Source organism: Vanellus vanellus (genome assembly GCF_965231255.1).
Source record: "Vanellus vanellus genome assembly, chromosome: 2".
NCBI classification, from domain to species: Eukaryota; Metazoa; Chordata; class Aves; order Charadriiformes; family Charadriidae; genus Vanellus; species Vanellus vanellus.
Genome location: NC_138906.1, coordinates 23423294 through 23438809, shown reverse-complemented (window position 1 = coordinate 23438809; position 15516 = coordinate 23423294). Strand labels below are relative to the sequence as shown.

Below are 15516 nucleotides of genomic sequence, written 5' to 3'. Positions count from 1 at the left end.
GTTACAGAGCTTTCTGTTTGCTCTCATTTGTGAGTGCTACATCACACTCCTTCAGTTAAGACCTCTTTTCATCAAGGAACTAGAATAGGTTTCTTCTTTTCAGCTAAACCTCTCTTAAAATGTATTCCAATAACATTTCCAGTTACTAATACACGTGTTTTATAAACAACGGAGCTGCACAGAAATAGTCCAGACACACAGTAACTTCAGTCCTTTGTGCTGTGTCATGGTACACTGTATACATTTACTCACTGAGGTAATGCAATATGGTGCTAACTAACAAATGCTTTTGAAAAAAGTTGCTTCTCCACTGCAAATAAATTTCATTTTCTCCTCTCCACATCTTCTACTTATACACAACTAGGTTTTGCCACTTCACTCATGCCGAGTACCTCATTGAATTTAATCTGAGCAATGAATGACACCCTTTGCACCATCTCAACGTACACACAAAGCACTTGACAATTGTTCTGGATACAACGCAAGAGCTGCTCAATCTCTAAAAGACGTATGAATTTTTCCAAGTCAAACAACATAGCTGCTACACAGCCAAGATCATCCCATTGCACTACACTAGACTGGAATAAATTACAGTCCTTGCCTGAACACAGGTGAGTCTTTGTCTCTCTGGATGAAATAGGACATGGTTCTCCTCAACCTAGGCTGTTTGCATCACCCAAAGGACAACTACATCACTTTGCACAGCTTCCAGCTACAAACACTTGGGGACAGTCTACATGAGTGATTTATGGCAAAGGATGAGCTCTTTTGGGAGCAAATATGTCGCTGATTTATAACTAGGGTCTTGCAGGAGGCAATCATCCGTAACACTTGCAACACAGATGCAAGGTCCTGCAGCAGCCAGCTCTCTGCACTTCAGAGCTGATGCCTGTGGCCACAAACGGGCACAAATTCCACTGCTGGTGAAGACAAAATGTGAACGTGTGGTGCTGGAACTGTAACAGATCCCAGTACATCAAACCCTTGTGCTCGTCTCTTTCAGTTACCAGCTGGTAACGCAGATGTGCCCATCGACTCAATTCTGATGTCTTTGTTTCTGTTAAAAGCCCTACCGATATTCAGAGGTCCACTCGTGTATTAGTGGTGTCATTCAATGCCCCAAAGCACTATCTGTTTTTTAAAAAACTTATTTTCAAAAATTGACTTTATTGCTGGTATATGCAGCCAGGATTTATGGACACTTGTGCTTGGGTAGGAGTAGTATTGGATTCTGATATCATTATCTTGGGAAATGGATCAAGATGCTGAATGTGTCTCAACTAACAAACCTGGAACCATAATGATCGATTCTAATACTTTCAGGATTATTTATGTGATTATAAAACTGCTGCAAGGTAAACTTTCAAATATTACAACAACACAGATGTGCTCTTATAAAGTTCCGGTTTAGAAGGTTTTTTGAACCTTATAAAATAAGGTTCAATTCATTTAACTAGGAGGCTTTTTTTTTCAGATATAATCCTCAATGAGTGGAATATTGAATGTCCTTTAAATCAGTTGATTGGGTATTTAATGCTACAGTGGCAAAAAGTTTTAGTAAACAAAATACATGATAGTATTTGACTGTAAAAGGAGATGGACACTATCTCTGAACTGATCATTCAATAGACTCTCAAAAAAGCCACTGAAACTCTTCTTTTAACAGAAATTGGTTATTACAAATTTTTTGCTTGTTTTTTTCATTTGTTTACTTGTTGTTTATTTTTTCCTGCAGTAAAACATATAATCAATAACATACGAGCAGCCATAGCTAGGGCAATAACTGCTTGTAAATGTTAATGTGATTCTTTCCATTGGGCTGACATTTCACTTTCTCTTGTCGCAGGATGTCGCTCTACAGGTATTCCCGGACCATGGGGAAACTTAAAGCACAAGAACTGCATGGGTTTAAAATTAAGTGATTGTAGCTGATTGAGCTGGGATTGCAGTAATGTGTGCAAAGTCATGCCCTACAAAGACTCTGGGGATTGCAGCATGGAACCTAGCTTATCATCCTCATTTGGAGCTGAACTGGACCTTAGAGAGGAACACAAGCAAGAAGAGGGGTTTAAAAACAATTATACAGCTCTGGTCCTTCAAACACTTGTTCACAAAATTAACATCGTTCACATGAGTGATCCCATTAAATCCACAGCATTATCTATTGCCCACAAAATGAAAGCCCATAAACCATTTGACTGTCTCTCACCTGAGGAATTTTTTCATCTGTGCACCCTGGGACAAACTAAGAGTGCCATGGATCTGGATTAATTACTTGTCTGTAGCTCTTCTCATCACCTTTCTTGTGTAGACAAATGCTAGTGTTTACAGGCTTAAGTTCTTAATTGAAAATGTTCACTGCCAACTCATGCAGCTACCACACAGAGACTACTGCCTGAATTTCGTGATATTAACAAAACCAGAGACCTTATGTCAAAATATTTTAATGATACTTGAAGAAGCAAACATGATGAATGTCACATATTGCCACAGATTGTCACAGATTGTGCTTTGCTACAATTAAACCAATAGTCAGGAGTTTCAGAATTTCCCAAATAAATGTTATTTTGTATTTAAAAAAATGATTACTCAAAATTCAGAAATGTAGCAGTCACTGTGTGAAAAAATTACTTCCTTTCTCCTCAAGTGTAAAATATTTCTCTATTATAACAATGCAGTTTAATGCTCACAAAATTACATCAGATCAAATTCAACACCGAACTGCTGAGATAGACACAAATTCTCTCCTTAGGATCACCACCCTGGAATTAAAACAATAAAATATATTACTGTTATTTCTCTTATAGTAAGAAAACTGCTTGTTATATTAAAAAGAAGCCAATAGCTTACTCTTCTGTCTATGCATTTCACCTTCTGCATCTGCTTTTTCATCCTTATTTCAGACTGGGAGTCTGCAGCATTTATTATGCAGCATCACAGGCTCACAAAATTCCCCTGTGTAAGCTGGACTGCTCGTGCCCGATCCAGCTCGAGCATCTGCTCTTTCTAAAGGAGGACTCCTCCATTTGAATACCCTCAGAACTGCTCACACTTACCTCACCTGCACCACCTTCTTCAGCCTTCCTAAGCTAGCCAAGGCTGGGTCTAACCAGCAGCTTTATGGGACACGGCCATTGCTAATCTGAATATGAGTATTTTCTAAATTATATTATCATAATAATATTTTGAAATAGCTAGAGATTGAAATGATTCTGTTTCTTCAACAGGCTAGTTCTGCTGTGGAAAAACAAAACAAAAGCCTTCTAGATCTCTAAATACTTTTTTATTTGATTTGAAATATAATTCTAATTTGGTTTAATCTATATTTTTCTATTCTGGCGGGTTTTAACTAAACCGGAAGCAACTTATGTCCACTTGTTTCATTACTGACATTATTCGTAACACTTAAACTTAGTTGGTGACTGAACATATGAGCAAAGTGTGTGCTTAAAAGCTATACTGCATGGGTACTAAAGCAGAAGACCTTTCTTTCAATGTTGTATACATCTAACAATTTCACACTGGATAATATTTGCCCAAGTCAAGGATAGGCTGAAATTTGGCTGCCTGACAGGAATCCAGAGGTGTCCTTATTTTCAAAATGTGGTATCATTTTTCTCATGGTAATTAAAAGTGAATTGTGGGGCAGTTCATATTTCTCTAGCTACATTGAGAAACCGCAAGCATAAAAGAATTTCAGCAGAATTTAAGCTCGTGTTGGTATTCTACTGTTATAAATAGGTTACTTATAACAATTATATTTATAAATAGGTTATTTATAACAGTATTTATCACTTATTTGGATTGCAGCAACTTTCACGATTAAAAAACGATCACATGCTGACAGCGTTTGGAACAAAATGATTCTCTTTTATGTTAATTCCTGAGCAAGTGAGCGGGCAGCCCCTGCCTCGGAGGATGCTGCCCTGATAGGTCCACATTGAGTGGGGGCTGCACTGCTGCCCTCTGTCAGAAATAGATGGCTTTTAATCATCTGGTTGGAATTATAAAGCTCAGATCCAATTTTTACTTTCCAGGTAAGACACGCTCATGCTTAGTCGAAGGTGCAGCAGTTCTTATTCCCTAACCACCAGCACATCTCTGCTCAACCTCTCCTCCTCCGGTCCTTCTGCTCGGACGATTGAGCACTATTCTCTTCCCCAGGCTCAGGGAGTCTCAGTTTCATTCTTTCTTTCTATGTTTTTTTTTTCTGTTGACTGACTCCTCAGAGCAGCTGCTTAATGTTACTGTGCTGTATGTCAAAGCAACACATACTCATCTTCCCTGCTGTCTCCTTCTGGCAAACAGAAAACCTGATGGGTTCTTGGTCAGGCAAAATTTGCATTTTAACCAGGCTTCTGGGTAATCAAATTTTTGCCAGTCTGATTAATTTATCATCTGACAATTTTCCTTATCAGATTCTTCTGTCTATTTTTAAATATGAATAAGGCCATTTCTCCTCCTTGAACCTATGTTTACTTGAAGCTAATGACATGCCCTTCAGGCTTATCAGGTTAAACCAATGAACAAACAAGACTTCCTTCAGCTGCACGGCCATAGCAAAAATGATGTGGTAATTTAATTCAAAATAATAAAGATCATTATTTTAATTACATTTCAAGATTTTGCTGATGTCTCATTTTCCATTTTACCATCTGTGATAGGTACGCATCTACTTCAGTAAAGACAGGTACATGTCACAAAGGTGCAGGAATGGATATTAAGGCAGATGGGAGTTTCACACATTGTTCAGTGCCAGCTCTACAGGGCTCTCACATCTGACAATTCTCTCTACCCAATAAGAAAAGTTCACATTTACAACAGCAAGGGTGGTGTTTAGGACCAACGATGCCAAAATGATTCATTGGGATGCAGTTATGCTCTCCCTATACTGTACCAGAACCTGCTACCTGCTTGCAATATAAGTGCTTGCAGCAGAGCAGCTTCCTTCACTTCTTATTTACAGCAGCAAACTTTTGTGTTCCAGAAATGTGTGAGGGAAGTTCTGCCTGTGACTACTGGGGGCACCCAGTGGTGTAAGGAACCTTCAGCTACCCACTAACAGGGAAGAGCATCGAGCAGGGAGAACATAAAAGGGAAATCGAAAAGAGAAACAAGATTGTTCAATTTTTAGAAAAGGTCATCTTCAGTGAAATATACTTATTACAGAATTTCAATTATCTCTAATAGTTGATAATAGTAGCAGAATGGTAGCTCCTGCTGAAAGCACTTAATTTCTTTGTTTTTAAAGGGCTTACTTTTCTCTTTGTAAATATAAGTGATTAACATGGAGGAAAATCTTAGGGCAGCACAACTTATCCTTCTGGTTGTTTATTTCTTTACAGCTTATTTTGCAAATTTGGCCATAGAAATTATTTTCAGTCTGTCAAGCACGGACAGCATTTAATTAACCAATACAGATGCTTAAATATTTTTGTGGCTTCTATCTGCTTCTCTCTAGATTAAATATTCATAAAGAGCTGCCTTCATTTTCTTAGCTGGTATAGTTACTACAATTAAAATTACATGGTAGGTCTCCAGCGATTTATACTACAGGAAGAATAAATACAATGGAAACTGCATGGAAACAGCTGAGCCACTAAGAAAAATACATTATGTATTTCTTAACCTTTCCAATATGCTGCAACTTTTAACAAGCCACACGAAACTGCATACACATACACCTCCTCCTAGGCAATCTCCTGCCATGGACTAGGAGAATGGATTCACTAGGTGGCTTGTAGGTCCCTTCTCACATGTTTGACATTATTCTAATAATATATTAAAGCAGCTTATTTTTCTATTTCTTCAAACAAACTGAAGCTGAACAAATTTGTGCTTTCTTGGTACTAGCAATCTGCTAGTTTAAAACTTAGCAGTCTCTGACGATGAACTAAGTGTGAATGTATCTTTGACAGCATGTTTTCTAAATACCATCAAAGGGTATTTTCAAATACATTTCAGAACCTAGCCAGAAGAAAAGCCCTTAGCTTTTGAACTTAACATTTCTGGCTTGAACAAGATGATGCTATTTTAATTTATTTAACTTGAGTAACACACTCATGAGATTCTATCAGTCCAATTAAATCATATTGTATACAGTGGTAGTTCTACTGTACATTTCACTTACTGTTATATTAACTTGAACCCCCTGGAAAAATAGAGTTTTGTGAAAGGCAAATCTGATAACTGTATTGTGAGCTGGGGAATTTCTGAGTTAGCTTAAAAGATGAAGAAGCATTTATACAAATACGTCTTATATTGGCCAAAAGGGCAAATCAAGATTGAAAACATGCAGACAAATCTTTTCAAAGTCATCTGTAATCTGCACATGGTAAATTGGCTCAAGGTCAGAGGCCAGACTCTGTGCTGCATTTCTCTGAGGCAATAAAACAGAAGGTAGAGGTCCATGGGAGATGGGACAGTTATAAAGGACAAAGGAAAGGGAATGACACTTCATCCTATATTTCTGGCTCCCAGATTCTGAGCTGCCTCAAGGTAAAATCCTCAGCAAAATCTGCTGTAGTGTACAGCAGCTTCCTCACTGCTGTCCACAAGCTGTTCCGCAGCCCAGTGCTGCGAGAGCGTACTTACTGCTCTAAACTTATCTTTACCTGCAAGAGGGAACAAGGGCACATATGCATGCTACTCCTTCATGGGGCAATCTTAATCCTTACTTTAGCCTCTGTGCCAATTCTCTTGTAGATCCTAGTATGTGACTGCCTTTAATAAAGCAATTCACAAAGGAGGCTGGTTCATGGGAATTGATACCAAACCAAACATAGGTTGGTAGTGACACATATCTGAGAAGAGGAGACACTACTGATTGACTATGAATTATGGTGATAATGTGTATTTAGCTACGCTCCCCATCTAAAGCTGACAATTAGAAAACATTTCTAAACTCTGTGGTAAATTACGTTTACTCAGAAAACTCCAGCTTTCTCTTATTTATGAACACAACTTACACTGACTATAAGGTAGAAATGTCTCTCTAAGGAAGAACAGACCCACACTGTTCGTAAAACAAGTTTTCCCTTGACACATTACTTAAATAAAGACATTTTATGTGGCAAGAAAGTGACCTACCTTTTTAGTCTGATTCACATTTACCAAATTGCAACTTCAAAATGCCTTTGCCATGAAGCTGAAGGATCTGGTTGTATTCTTTGGGCATTGCATGAAAACCTGGTTTAGGCAGCTGGTTGTCATAATAGTGATGGCTGATTGGCATCTTCTCTGTGGATTTTGAGAAAGGCCAGAAGCCATAGAGCTTCACATTCTCACACAGCTCAAGAGCAGCACTAGTGATCATAAAACCAGATGACAACCGGTAGGCTTTCACACCTTTAGTTCTCCAGAACTGGGCAAGACTTCTCAGATAGGTGGGGTGAAAAAATATTGCCCTTTGGGTTGCTTTGAACTCTTGTAGAGTGTGATACACTTTAAAAGAAGTGGCTGTGTTGCTCCTGAAGGAAAATGCTGGCAGTAAAAGGAAAGCATCTCCATAGACCGCAATGTTCTCCAGAAATTCTGTCTTCTTTTCATTTAGTTTGTTGTATCTGCAAAGTACAATATTTTAGGAAAAGAGTGAATAGAATGTACTATGGATATAAATATATTAGAGACCAAAACAGCACAACTGCACTTGCATATATGAGTTATGAAATCTGCTGCACAAGTTCAGCCTGTCTACGTTGCAAATTTGTATCAACCTGTTATATGTTGTCATATGTGCAGTTATGAAAATCTGGCTTTATTGTATAGTAAGAACACACTTCATAGGATTGAATTGGCAACAAGGGAGCTACTGAAGCAGATCAAATTCACGACTAATGAGACCAGGACCTATTTACAGAATTGATTAATTCAAGAAATTTCAAAGGACAATGCAAAAAAAAAAAAATTGTATTTATACCTTCTCTGTTTAAAAATACATGCACTATGGTATGTAATGCATGTGTTTCTGAAATGTGTTTCTTCCATCTATAGGTATACAATAACCTCGCTTCAAAATCTGTGTGTTTGCCCTGCATGGAAATACAAGTATGCATGTGAACAGTCTTGGAGTGTTAACTCCAACTTGAGCGTGTGCTCAAGTTTTTCAGGGTCTTAGCTGCTTTTGACATGTTTTTAAAATAGCTGAAAATATAGGCATGTCTATTTGTCTCCTTTGACTACAAAGGGAACACGTGGAGATCTGTAAAAACATAGAGATCTAATTTCACCAATTAAGAGATTTATCCTCAGATGCTCTGGTTCCCCAACAACCAGCAAAGAGACTTTGTTCTCACCATTGGACAACTCTGTGCTCCCAAATACTGAATAGTGAACTTCCAGAGTTATCCAAGAAGTGATCTAAGACACAAGGGGGTCACTCGTTTCCTCTATAGATCTGAGTAGTCTGCATCGCCTGAACATATGGCACTCGCACCCCCTTTGGGATTCAAAGCACAGAGTCCTCTTTTGTAGGTAGTTGTTTATCTGAGCAGCGTATGTTCATCTTGTAATGGCTACCAGAGTCCACCTTTCACAAATGGCTCCAGCAGAAACTGGAAAACTTGGTTTCAGTTCTCTTTGCAACTTGATTAGATTCAAACCCTCTTCTCATGCAGCATTTCAAGACAGAGCACAGCAGCCACTGCCATTTCCATTCAAAACCCTCACAGAGGAGTTATCAGTTACCTGAACTCATGCAAGGAGTGATACAACCCTTTCTCAGCCTGAAGGGGTTTAAACTTACAGCTTCTGCTTCCCAGCAAAGCACCGTTACCACCAGACTCTGAAACAAAATGAATGAGAGGGACTCAGCCCCTCCTGTTGACCCTGGGTGCCTGTGCATGCAAGAGTCACGCTGCCAAAACAAGCAAGAAACACCTGAACCTACGTCTAAGAAGAGTGGCTGAAGGGTGAACTTCTGGCCTCTACTCCAAGAATTTTCTCTGTTTCTGCTCAGTGTAAAGTACATAAAGGAAAGAATTCAGATCTCTATTCTTCCTTATCTAGAAGCCTGATAACTCAGCCTTGTCTTGTTTTCCTTTCCAGCTCAGCCACTGTAAGGTGCAGTGTAGCCCAGCTCCATTAGGACACGTAAGAACTGTACTTCTTTCCTCCAAGAAAGTTTACCTACATTGTACACGCAGACAGACACAGTTCAAAAGCTGATTAACCTTAACGATAATAACATCAGACTAACCTAGTACCCAAATACAGAATTGTAAATTAAAGTGAATAAAGTCAGAATAGATCATCTGAGAGAAGAACCAAACTTAGTTCTTCTAAATGGTGCCAAGTTGCTTCCTGCTCCTCCTTCAAAAGTATGTACAGTGTTCTCTGAATATTTAAATAATGAATTTTTTTAAATCCCAACATCCTCTCATAATCTCATTTCATCCTCACGCAGGTTTAGCTCCTATTTCCTTCAGTGTAACTCTTATTATCCCTGGTGTGGTTTAATTTGGTTAAAAAAGGAGTGCAGCTGTGGAAAAACACTTTGATCAAGCCCAGAAAAATTGTGCATCAGGTCAGTAGTATCCAATGATGCTGAGTCACTGGACAAAGTTTTCCTTCCTTGTATTCGTGTGTAGCCCCACTAACATCCATGAGCTAAATCTATTATTGGGGAAGCAATAATTCATCTTCATTTAAGTCAAAAAGGGCTGAGTAAGCACCAAGGTAGTTAGTACCCATTGCAAAAAATCAAGTTCTACCCTTGAATCAATGACAAATGGCTGTTAGTCATTTCTATGCTCACTGTACTTTCTCCTTCCTCCTTTAAAGGAAAAAAAGCTTTGCCTGATGTTGTCTATTTGACAAATACAGATATGGCAGACAATAAGATAGAATAAGATCAGTAAGCAGTAAGTAACATGCCACAGCAGTCCTTTTCATAGATAAACTGAAGTTCCAGCCTGCTGAAGATGCCAGATTAGTCAGCCTGGCCTTATTAGATTTTCTTTTCATCAACAAGGTGAAAAAAAAAACCCAACAACTTTGCTGAGAAAAAAGTCTGTGAGCAGCTTTCGTATGGATTGAGAAAATGGATTACAGAAATTGGGCCTCCATTCAGGAAACAGTCTTCATCAGAACAGCCTCTAAGCACTTTTCCTAAGAACATGTGCTTACAGTCCTACTGATAGAGTCGGACACACATTTCCAAGCTTTCCTGATCTATGATTACAATTCTTTTGTTATGTTGGGGGTCATGAGGGTCATGGAGGGGGAAAGAGGCTTGGGCTTGCAATCATCAATTTTTACTCTGTCATAAGTTGCGGACTGGTGCCAACTGAGGCACTTGCTAATCTGGGTATTGCTGACTCCCTTCTGCTCCAAAGAAGGCCAGGTTTAACAGATTTCCATTTAGACTGGTACATATTTTACACGGGAACTAAGGCTTAATGAAGTAATCTGCATGCACTGCTCTCTATGCTGGTATCCCAACGGATTTCCAACAAGATCTAAATAATGTCAAACAATTATACAATATTGCAGAGAAAGAGATTTGCAGTTGTACTTACTTCTGAGCTATGATACTCGGATTAACAGTCACAAGGTTTGTTTTATTGCCAACATCTTTGCTAATGCTTCCCGTGGTTGGAGGAAGGTTACACCTGAAATTGAGAAACATTTACTTAAACAGATGCGCACCAGAAATTCTTTACAGTTATTATTTGTGAATTCCTCTCTTGTGCAATGACACTTTCACATCAGCTCCCAGGGATCTCTAAGCACTTTACAAATATTAAATAAGGCTTACAGCACTTCTAGTAAAAATATTTAATCTGCTGTACAGATGGTTAAAATAGGGCACAGAGAGCTCATTTTCATAATTCACCTCACAAATCAGGAGCAAAGTTAAAATCCCAGAAGGAGCCAGTCTACGAATGCCCTGTTAGCTGCTAGGACATATTGCCTCTCTTGCCTAAACAATGCATTTCTTCTGAAAGTTTTCTGTTATTTTCTGTTTTAAAACAGTCTGATTGATACCAATCCCTCAGCTTCCACAGTACTGTTGACAGCTGTTTCATGAGACAGCAACATCATAACTTGCCCAATTGCAGAAACGGTGGTTTCATTAAAAGGTAAAGAAAGCATTCTTTTAAAGTCAGTCACACTTAGTAAGTTTAGCATCTTAGTATGCAGATTTCCCATTTTTATTAAGACAGTTATCTAACTGGAAAGACTTTTTTTTTTCTTCATTTGAAAAGCCCAAATATTAGTCAAAAGCAGGAAAGGAAACAAAATTCAGCTGACTGTGTGATTGGACATCACTGAGAGAAGAACCTTCACTTGGTTACTCTGTTCCCTTGCAGGAACTACAAAGTGTGAGTCACGAACTGAGAGACTGGGCCAAATTGCGCTTTGAGTATGCCTGGGTTTCTCCACAATCTATAGAAGCAGCTGAAAAAACTTCTTAAATTAGATGCCTAATTTTTTATATGGCTTATAGAAGGTGAGACAAATACTGGGGCAGTTAAATAACTGCATTAGCGAGCCAACCTAAGGCTAAGTAAACCCTTTGTTAAACCAGAGGTAAAGGTAAATGTGACATTTAATACTAGTCTTTCTTATTTCAGTTTCAGGGTTCTCTTTATTCTCTTCTCCTGAATAAAAAGAAAAAAAAAAGTAAAAAAAGAAGTCCCCTTTTCTAAAGGATGTTAAATGAACAGAAATTTCAGGTTCTTGGATAATCATGTTTTACATCACTGGCAAGGTAACTTTGCAATCATAGATCATATATGTATCCATATAGTCTTTTTTTACTTAGGAAGCAGCATTCTGAAATCTACAAAGCAGAAGGAGTAGCCTTAGAGAAGCAGAAATAAAGAATTCTCAAGATCCTTCTTTATTTTTACAAACTGGCATTGGCATGCTTCCAAGCCTGCCAAATTTTTAGAAACAGTGGACAGCCTTGCTAAGATGAAGCAGCTCTTACCTAAACACAAAGTCAGAACGATCAATTTCAGCTCCGCAGCTGGAATTTTTCAGAATGCCTCCATTTCCAACCACGGCACAGGTCTTGAAGGGGTAGGCTGAAAGAGGAGAGGACTGCAAACAAATGAAAAGACACAGCCAATGCCTTATAAATCTTTTGATCATTTCTTTGCATCTTTAGTCATTTGCCCTTGCAGATTTAATCCGGTAAATCCCAGTGAAAACATTCACCATTTAGCAGACAGCGTTGCCAGGCCTGGACAGCCAAGAGCCAAAAATAGGCACCAACAAACTGAGAACTGCTACTTCTGTTGTCAGTACTTTGAAGGAATAACACTGGATTGTTAAAACTGGATGAGTATCTTCTAAATACACTAAACACAAAAATTATCTAGTAGTGGACTGAATCCTTGGCAAGCTAAGGAAATAACTTGTACTGAAGACAGTTTAAATTTACCCATTTTCCTTTGCACTGTAACAGACTGGGGTTTGTCATATAGTCATCGACTTTGTCAGCTAATAGGAGGTAACTTTGTATATGCTCTTTACTTTGTCATCACACAATTACATTTGATGTAAAATAATGAATTTAGGGGAACCTGAAGATGTCGTAAAGAATAATCATGTGCTCTGGCTTAACTCACAGTGAATGTGAGGGCTACCTGAAGAGGTTACAGTTTCTGGCTGTTCACCCTCTCGACTCTTCTTGTTAGAGGTTGCTGTCTTGCACTGGGGAACCTGAATGGGAGCTAAGTGCATCCACTTGTGAACCCGCACAGATCACAACCTAGCAAATTAATGTAAATTGTTGGCTATTTCAGGTGTCACTAATATAGTTGGCTGTTACCCCAGGGTCTCAGAAATATCTCATACATCTCATTCAGCCTCTCCTGCTGTGGGAGCACTGACATTCAACAAAGAGGCCAACAGCTGGGCTACTTTGACTGCAGAAACTGAACCCACTTGTAAAATTGAGTCAAAACTTCCTTACACGAAGCGTTATTCTTCCTCCTTCTCTCATCAGCTTGCCCAAAGAGAAGCAGGAAGGGACACTGCTATGAACAAGGCAAAAAGTGTGGGGAAAGTGGCAGACATCATGTTGCCTGGCAATATATTACAAAACAACGTGTTCAAATATTTTGTTCAATACTGAGAAGACAGTAGGAGAACACAAAGGTCATACATCTCTGGTGAGCTTAGAAAGTATATACGCACATAAAACATACTACTTTTTTCTTTCAGTTAAGTTTTAATTTGAAACCACTGTAACCTCTCTTGCAATGAAGTTTTTAGTGATTCACAGCAGCATTAGAAAGGACTAGACTCATGGTAGCTGGGATCACAAATCAAGAATGCCAAAGATGGGTAAGAGGGCTCCTGTGTGCTCTTACTTCCAAGAAATTAAGTACATCTCTGTGTCCCTCTTTGTTTGGTCTCCAGAGCTTATATGCCTCCTGAGCTACAAAGTCTGATTCCTTTGCTCAGCCTGTCTCTAGCTGCAAAGACCCCACCCCAGTGGGCAACAAAGCTGGTGAAAGGGCTGGGAGGAATGTCCTGAGGAGCAGCTAAGGAATTTGGGCTTGTCTAGTTTGGACAAAAGGAGGCTGAGGGGTGACCTCGTTGTTCTCTACAGCTTCCTGAAGAGGGGAAGTGGAGAGGAGGGTGCTGAGCTCTTCTCCTTAGTATCCAGTGATAGGATGCATGGGAATGGTCCAAAGCTGCACCAGGGGAGGTTTAGACTGAACATTAGGAAGCATTTCTTCACTAAGAGGGTGGTCAACCACTGGAACAGGCTTCCTAGAGAGCTGGTTGATGCCCCAAGCCTGTCAGTGTCTAAGATGCATTTAGACAATGGCCTTAACAACATGCTTTAATTTTTGGTCAGTCCTGAATTGGTCAGGCAGTTGGACTAGATGATCATTGCAGGTCCCTTCCAACTGAAATTATTCAATCCTATTCTATTGCCATGCCATTCCATATCAGGTTTACCACCAAGATAGCTTTCATAAGTTAGTTATATGCCCTAGCCTGCATGGGAAATGGCATGGGAATACAAAGAACATGAAATGTAGTTCCAGACTGAAATGCCTTTGAAAATGGGAATGAGAAAAGCAAGGCAAACGTTCTCAGAGGAGTCACTCCTGAATTCAGCTGGCTGCCAAGCCAGGCTGCAAGCTGTGTTCTGTAGCAACTCCACCTACAATCTGATCTATGATACCCTGTCCATGCCTCCACTAATGCAGAGGAAGGTGAAAAAAAAGGTCTTACAAGGTGAATGAAGAAGTGCATACAGGGGGTGAAGGGTCTCTTCCACAGCAATCAAACAAAGCGGCTCTATTACCAACCCAAAATATGTATGATACTGCAATTATAATAACTGGTAAAGATACAGTTCTTACCACAGGCAACATCTTAAAAATGTCCTCTGTAATGAGGATGGTCTTTTTACTGTCCACTTCGTAACTCATGTTACTTCCCAGTGGGGTGTTGTTTTGAGAAGCAATAAAATTGTGAACTGCATCACAGCAGGAAGCTAATTCTGACCTGCAAAAAACCCAAACAAAACCTGCTCAAAGATAGGCAAATAAGTAGGAGAGCGGTGGCAGAGAACTAGTTGAATGAAAATCAGTTCTAATTAACTAAGCAACAAAAGGCTATATGAAGCCCTTATGATGTCATTTCCTTTGCCTTGCTTTGCAGAGCGAGTCTATTTTCACAGTAAATGTTCAGAAACCAATCAGACCAAGAACTGCTTTTCTTATCCCGTTTTTCTCTCTTGGTCTCCCTTTTGCACCCAGAGAAAGTTGTAAACTACCTTCTCCTTATTATTAATTGCTAAGGTTATTATAGAAACACTGAGAGATCAGGCCCCAAAGAATTAACAATGTGATTTCAATGAACACAGAATGAGTGACTGTAAGAAACTAGAAGGCTGAAGAATGAACGAACCAAGGCGATGAAAGGAATGGTGATGGGAAGTACTGGCTATAGTACTTCACAAACAGCTAGACGGTTGCAAGCCAATTAATTAATAATTCATTTCTGCAACTGTTCAGCACAGTCTTCTTGTGCACAATAGCACAGATGTTAAATAAATTACATTACAACTTGCAGATAAAGAAGATTGATACCTTTGTGGTAGAGACAGATAGCCAAGCTGCTCCCCAAAATACCCAGTAGAAGTCCTTAAATACGAGTGCAAGAAATTCACTCAAACTTTATGTAGGAGTGAAGGCTATCACCCATCTTACAATTCCTGTTACCTGCAAACTTACAGGAATATTATCTGTGTAAACATCCTATATTATTAACAGTGAAATGCAATGAAAAGCCCCATCAGACCCGAAACGCTGTAATTCATTTTGGTTTAGGAAACGATGTTCTCTCTGCTGTCACTGGATCCAATTTTCAGACTGTAAGGCTGAAATATTCATGGCCAGCCATTATCTATCAATTGGTAGGATATAGCTATCTCATTAGGTGAGATACTAAGAGAACTACTAACCATTTAGAGAATAAAATTAATCAATAACAGAATTGCTTCGAATTTTGAAGATGTAACACAACAGGGGAAAGATAATA

At 39.1% G+C, this 15516-nt stretch overlaps 1 protein-coding gene across 1 annotated transcript in view; it reads right to left on the bottom strand.

Annotated features, from left to right (window-relative positions):
* Nucleotides 1-2675: 2675 nt before the first annotated feature.
* Nucleotides 2676-15516, bottom strand: part of ST8SIA6 (ST8 alpha-N-acetyl-neuraminide alpha-2,8-sialyltransferase 6) — a gene marked incomplete at its 5' end in the record, with an annotated part of 38453 nt that continues 25612 nt past the window's right edge. The window contains 5 exons of the mRNA XM_082479846.1: nucleotides 2676-2762; nucleotides 7090-7562; nucleotides 10518-10610; nucleotides 11936-12048; nucleotides 14334-14478. Coding sequence (XP_082335972.1) covers nucleotides 7094-7562; nucleotides 10518-10610; nucleotides 11936-12048; nucleotides 14334-14478 — 820 coding nt within the window. The 3' untranslated portion in view covers nucleotides 2676-2762; nucleotides 7090-7093. The remainder of the gene's footprint in view (nucleotides 2763-7089; nucleotides 7563-10517; nucleotides 10611-11935; nucleotides 12049-14333; nucleotides 14479-15516) is intronic.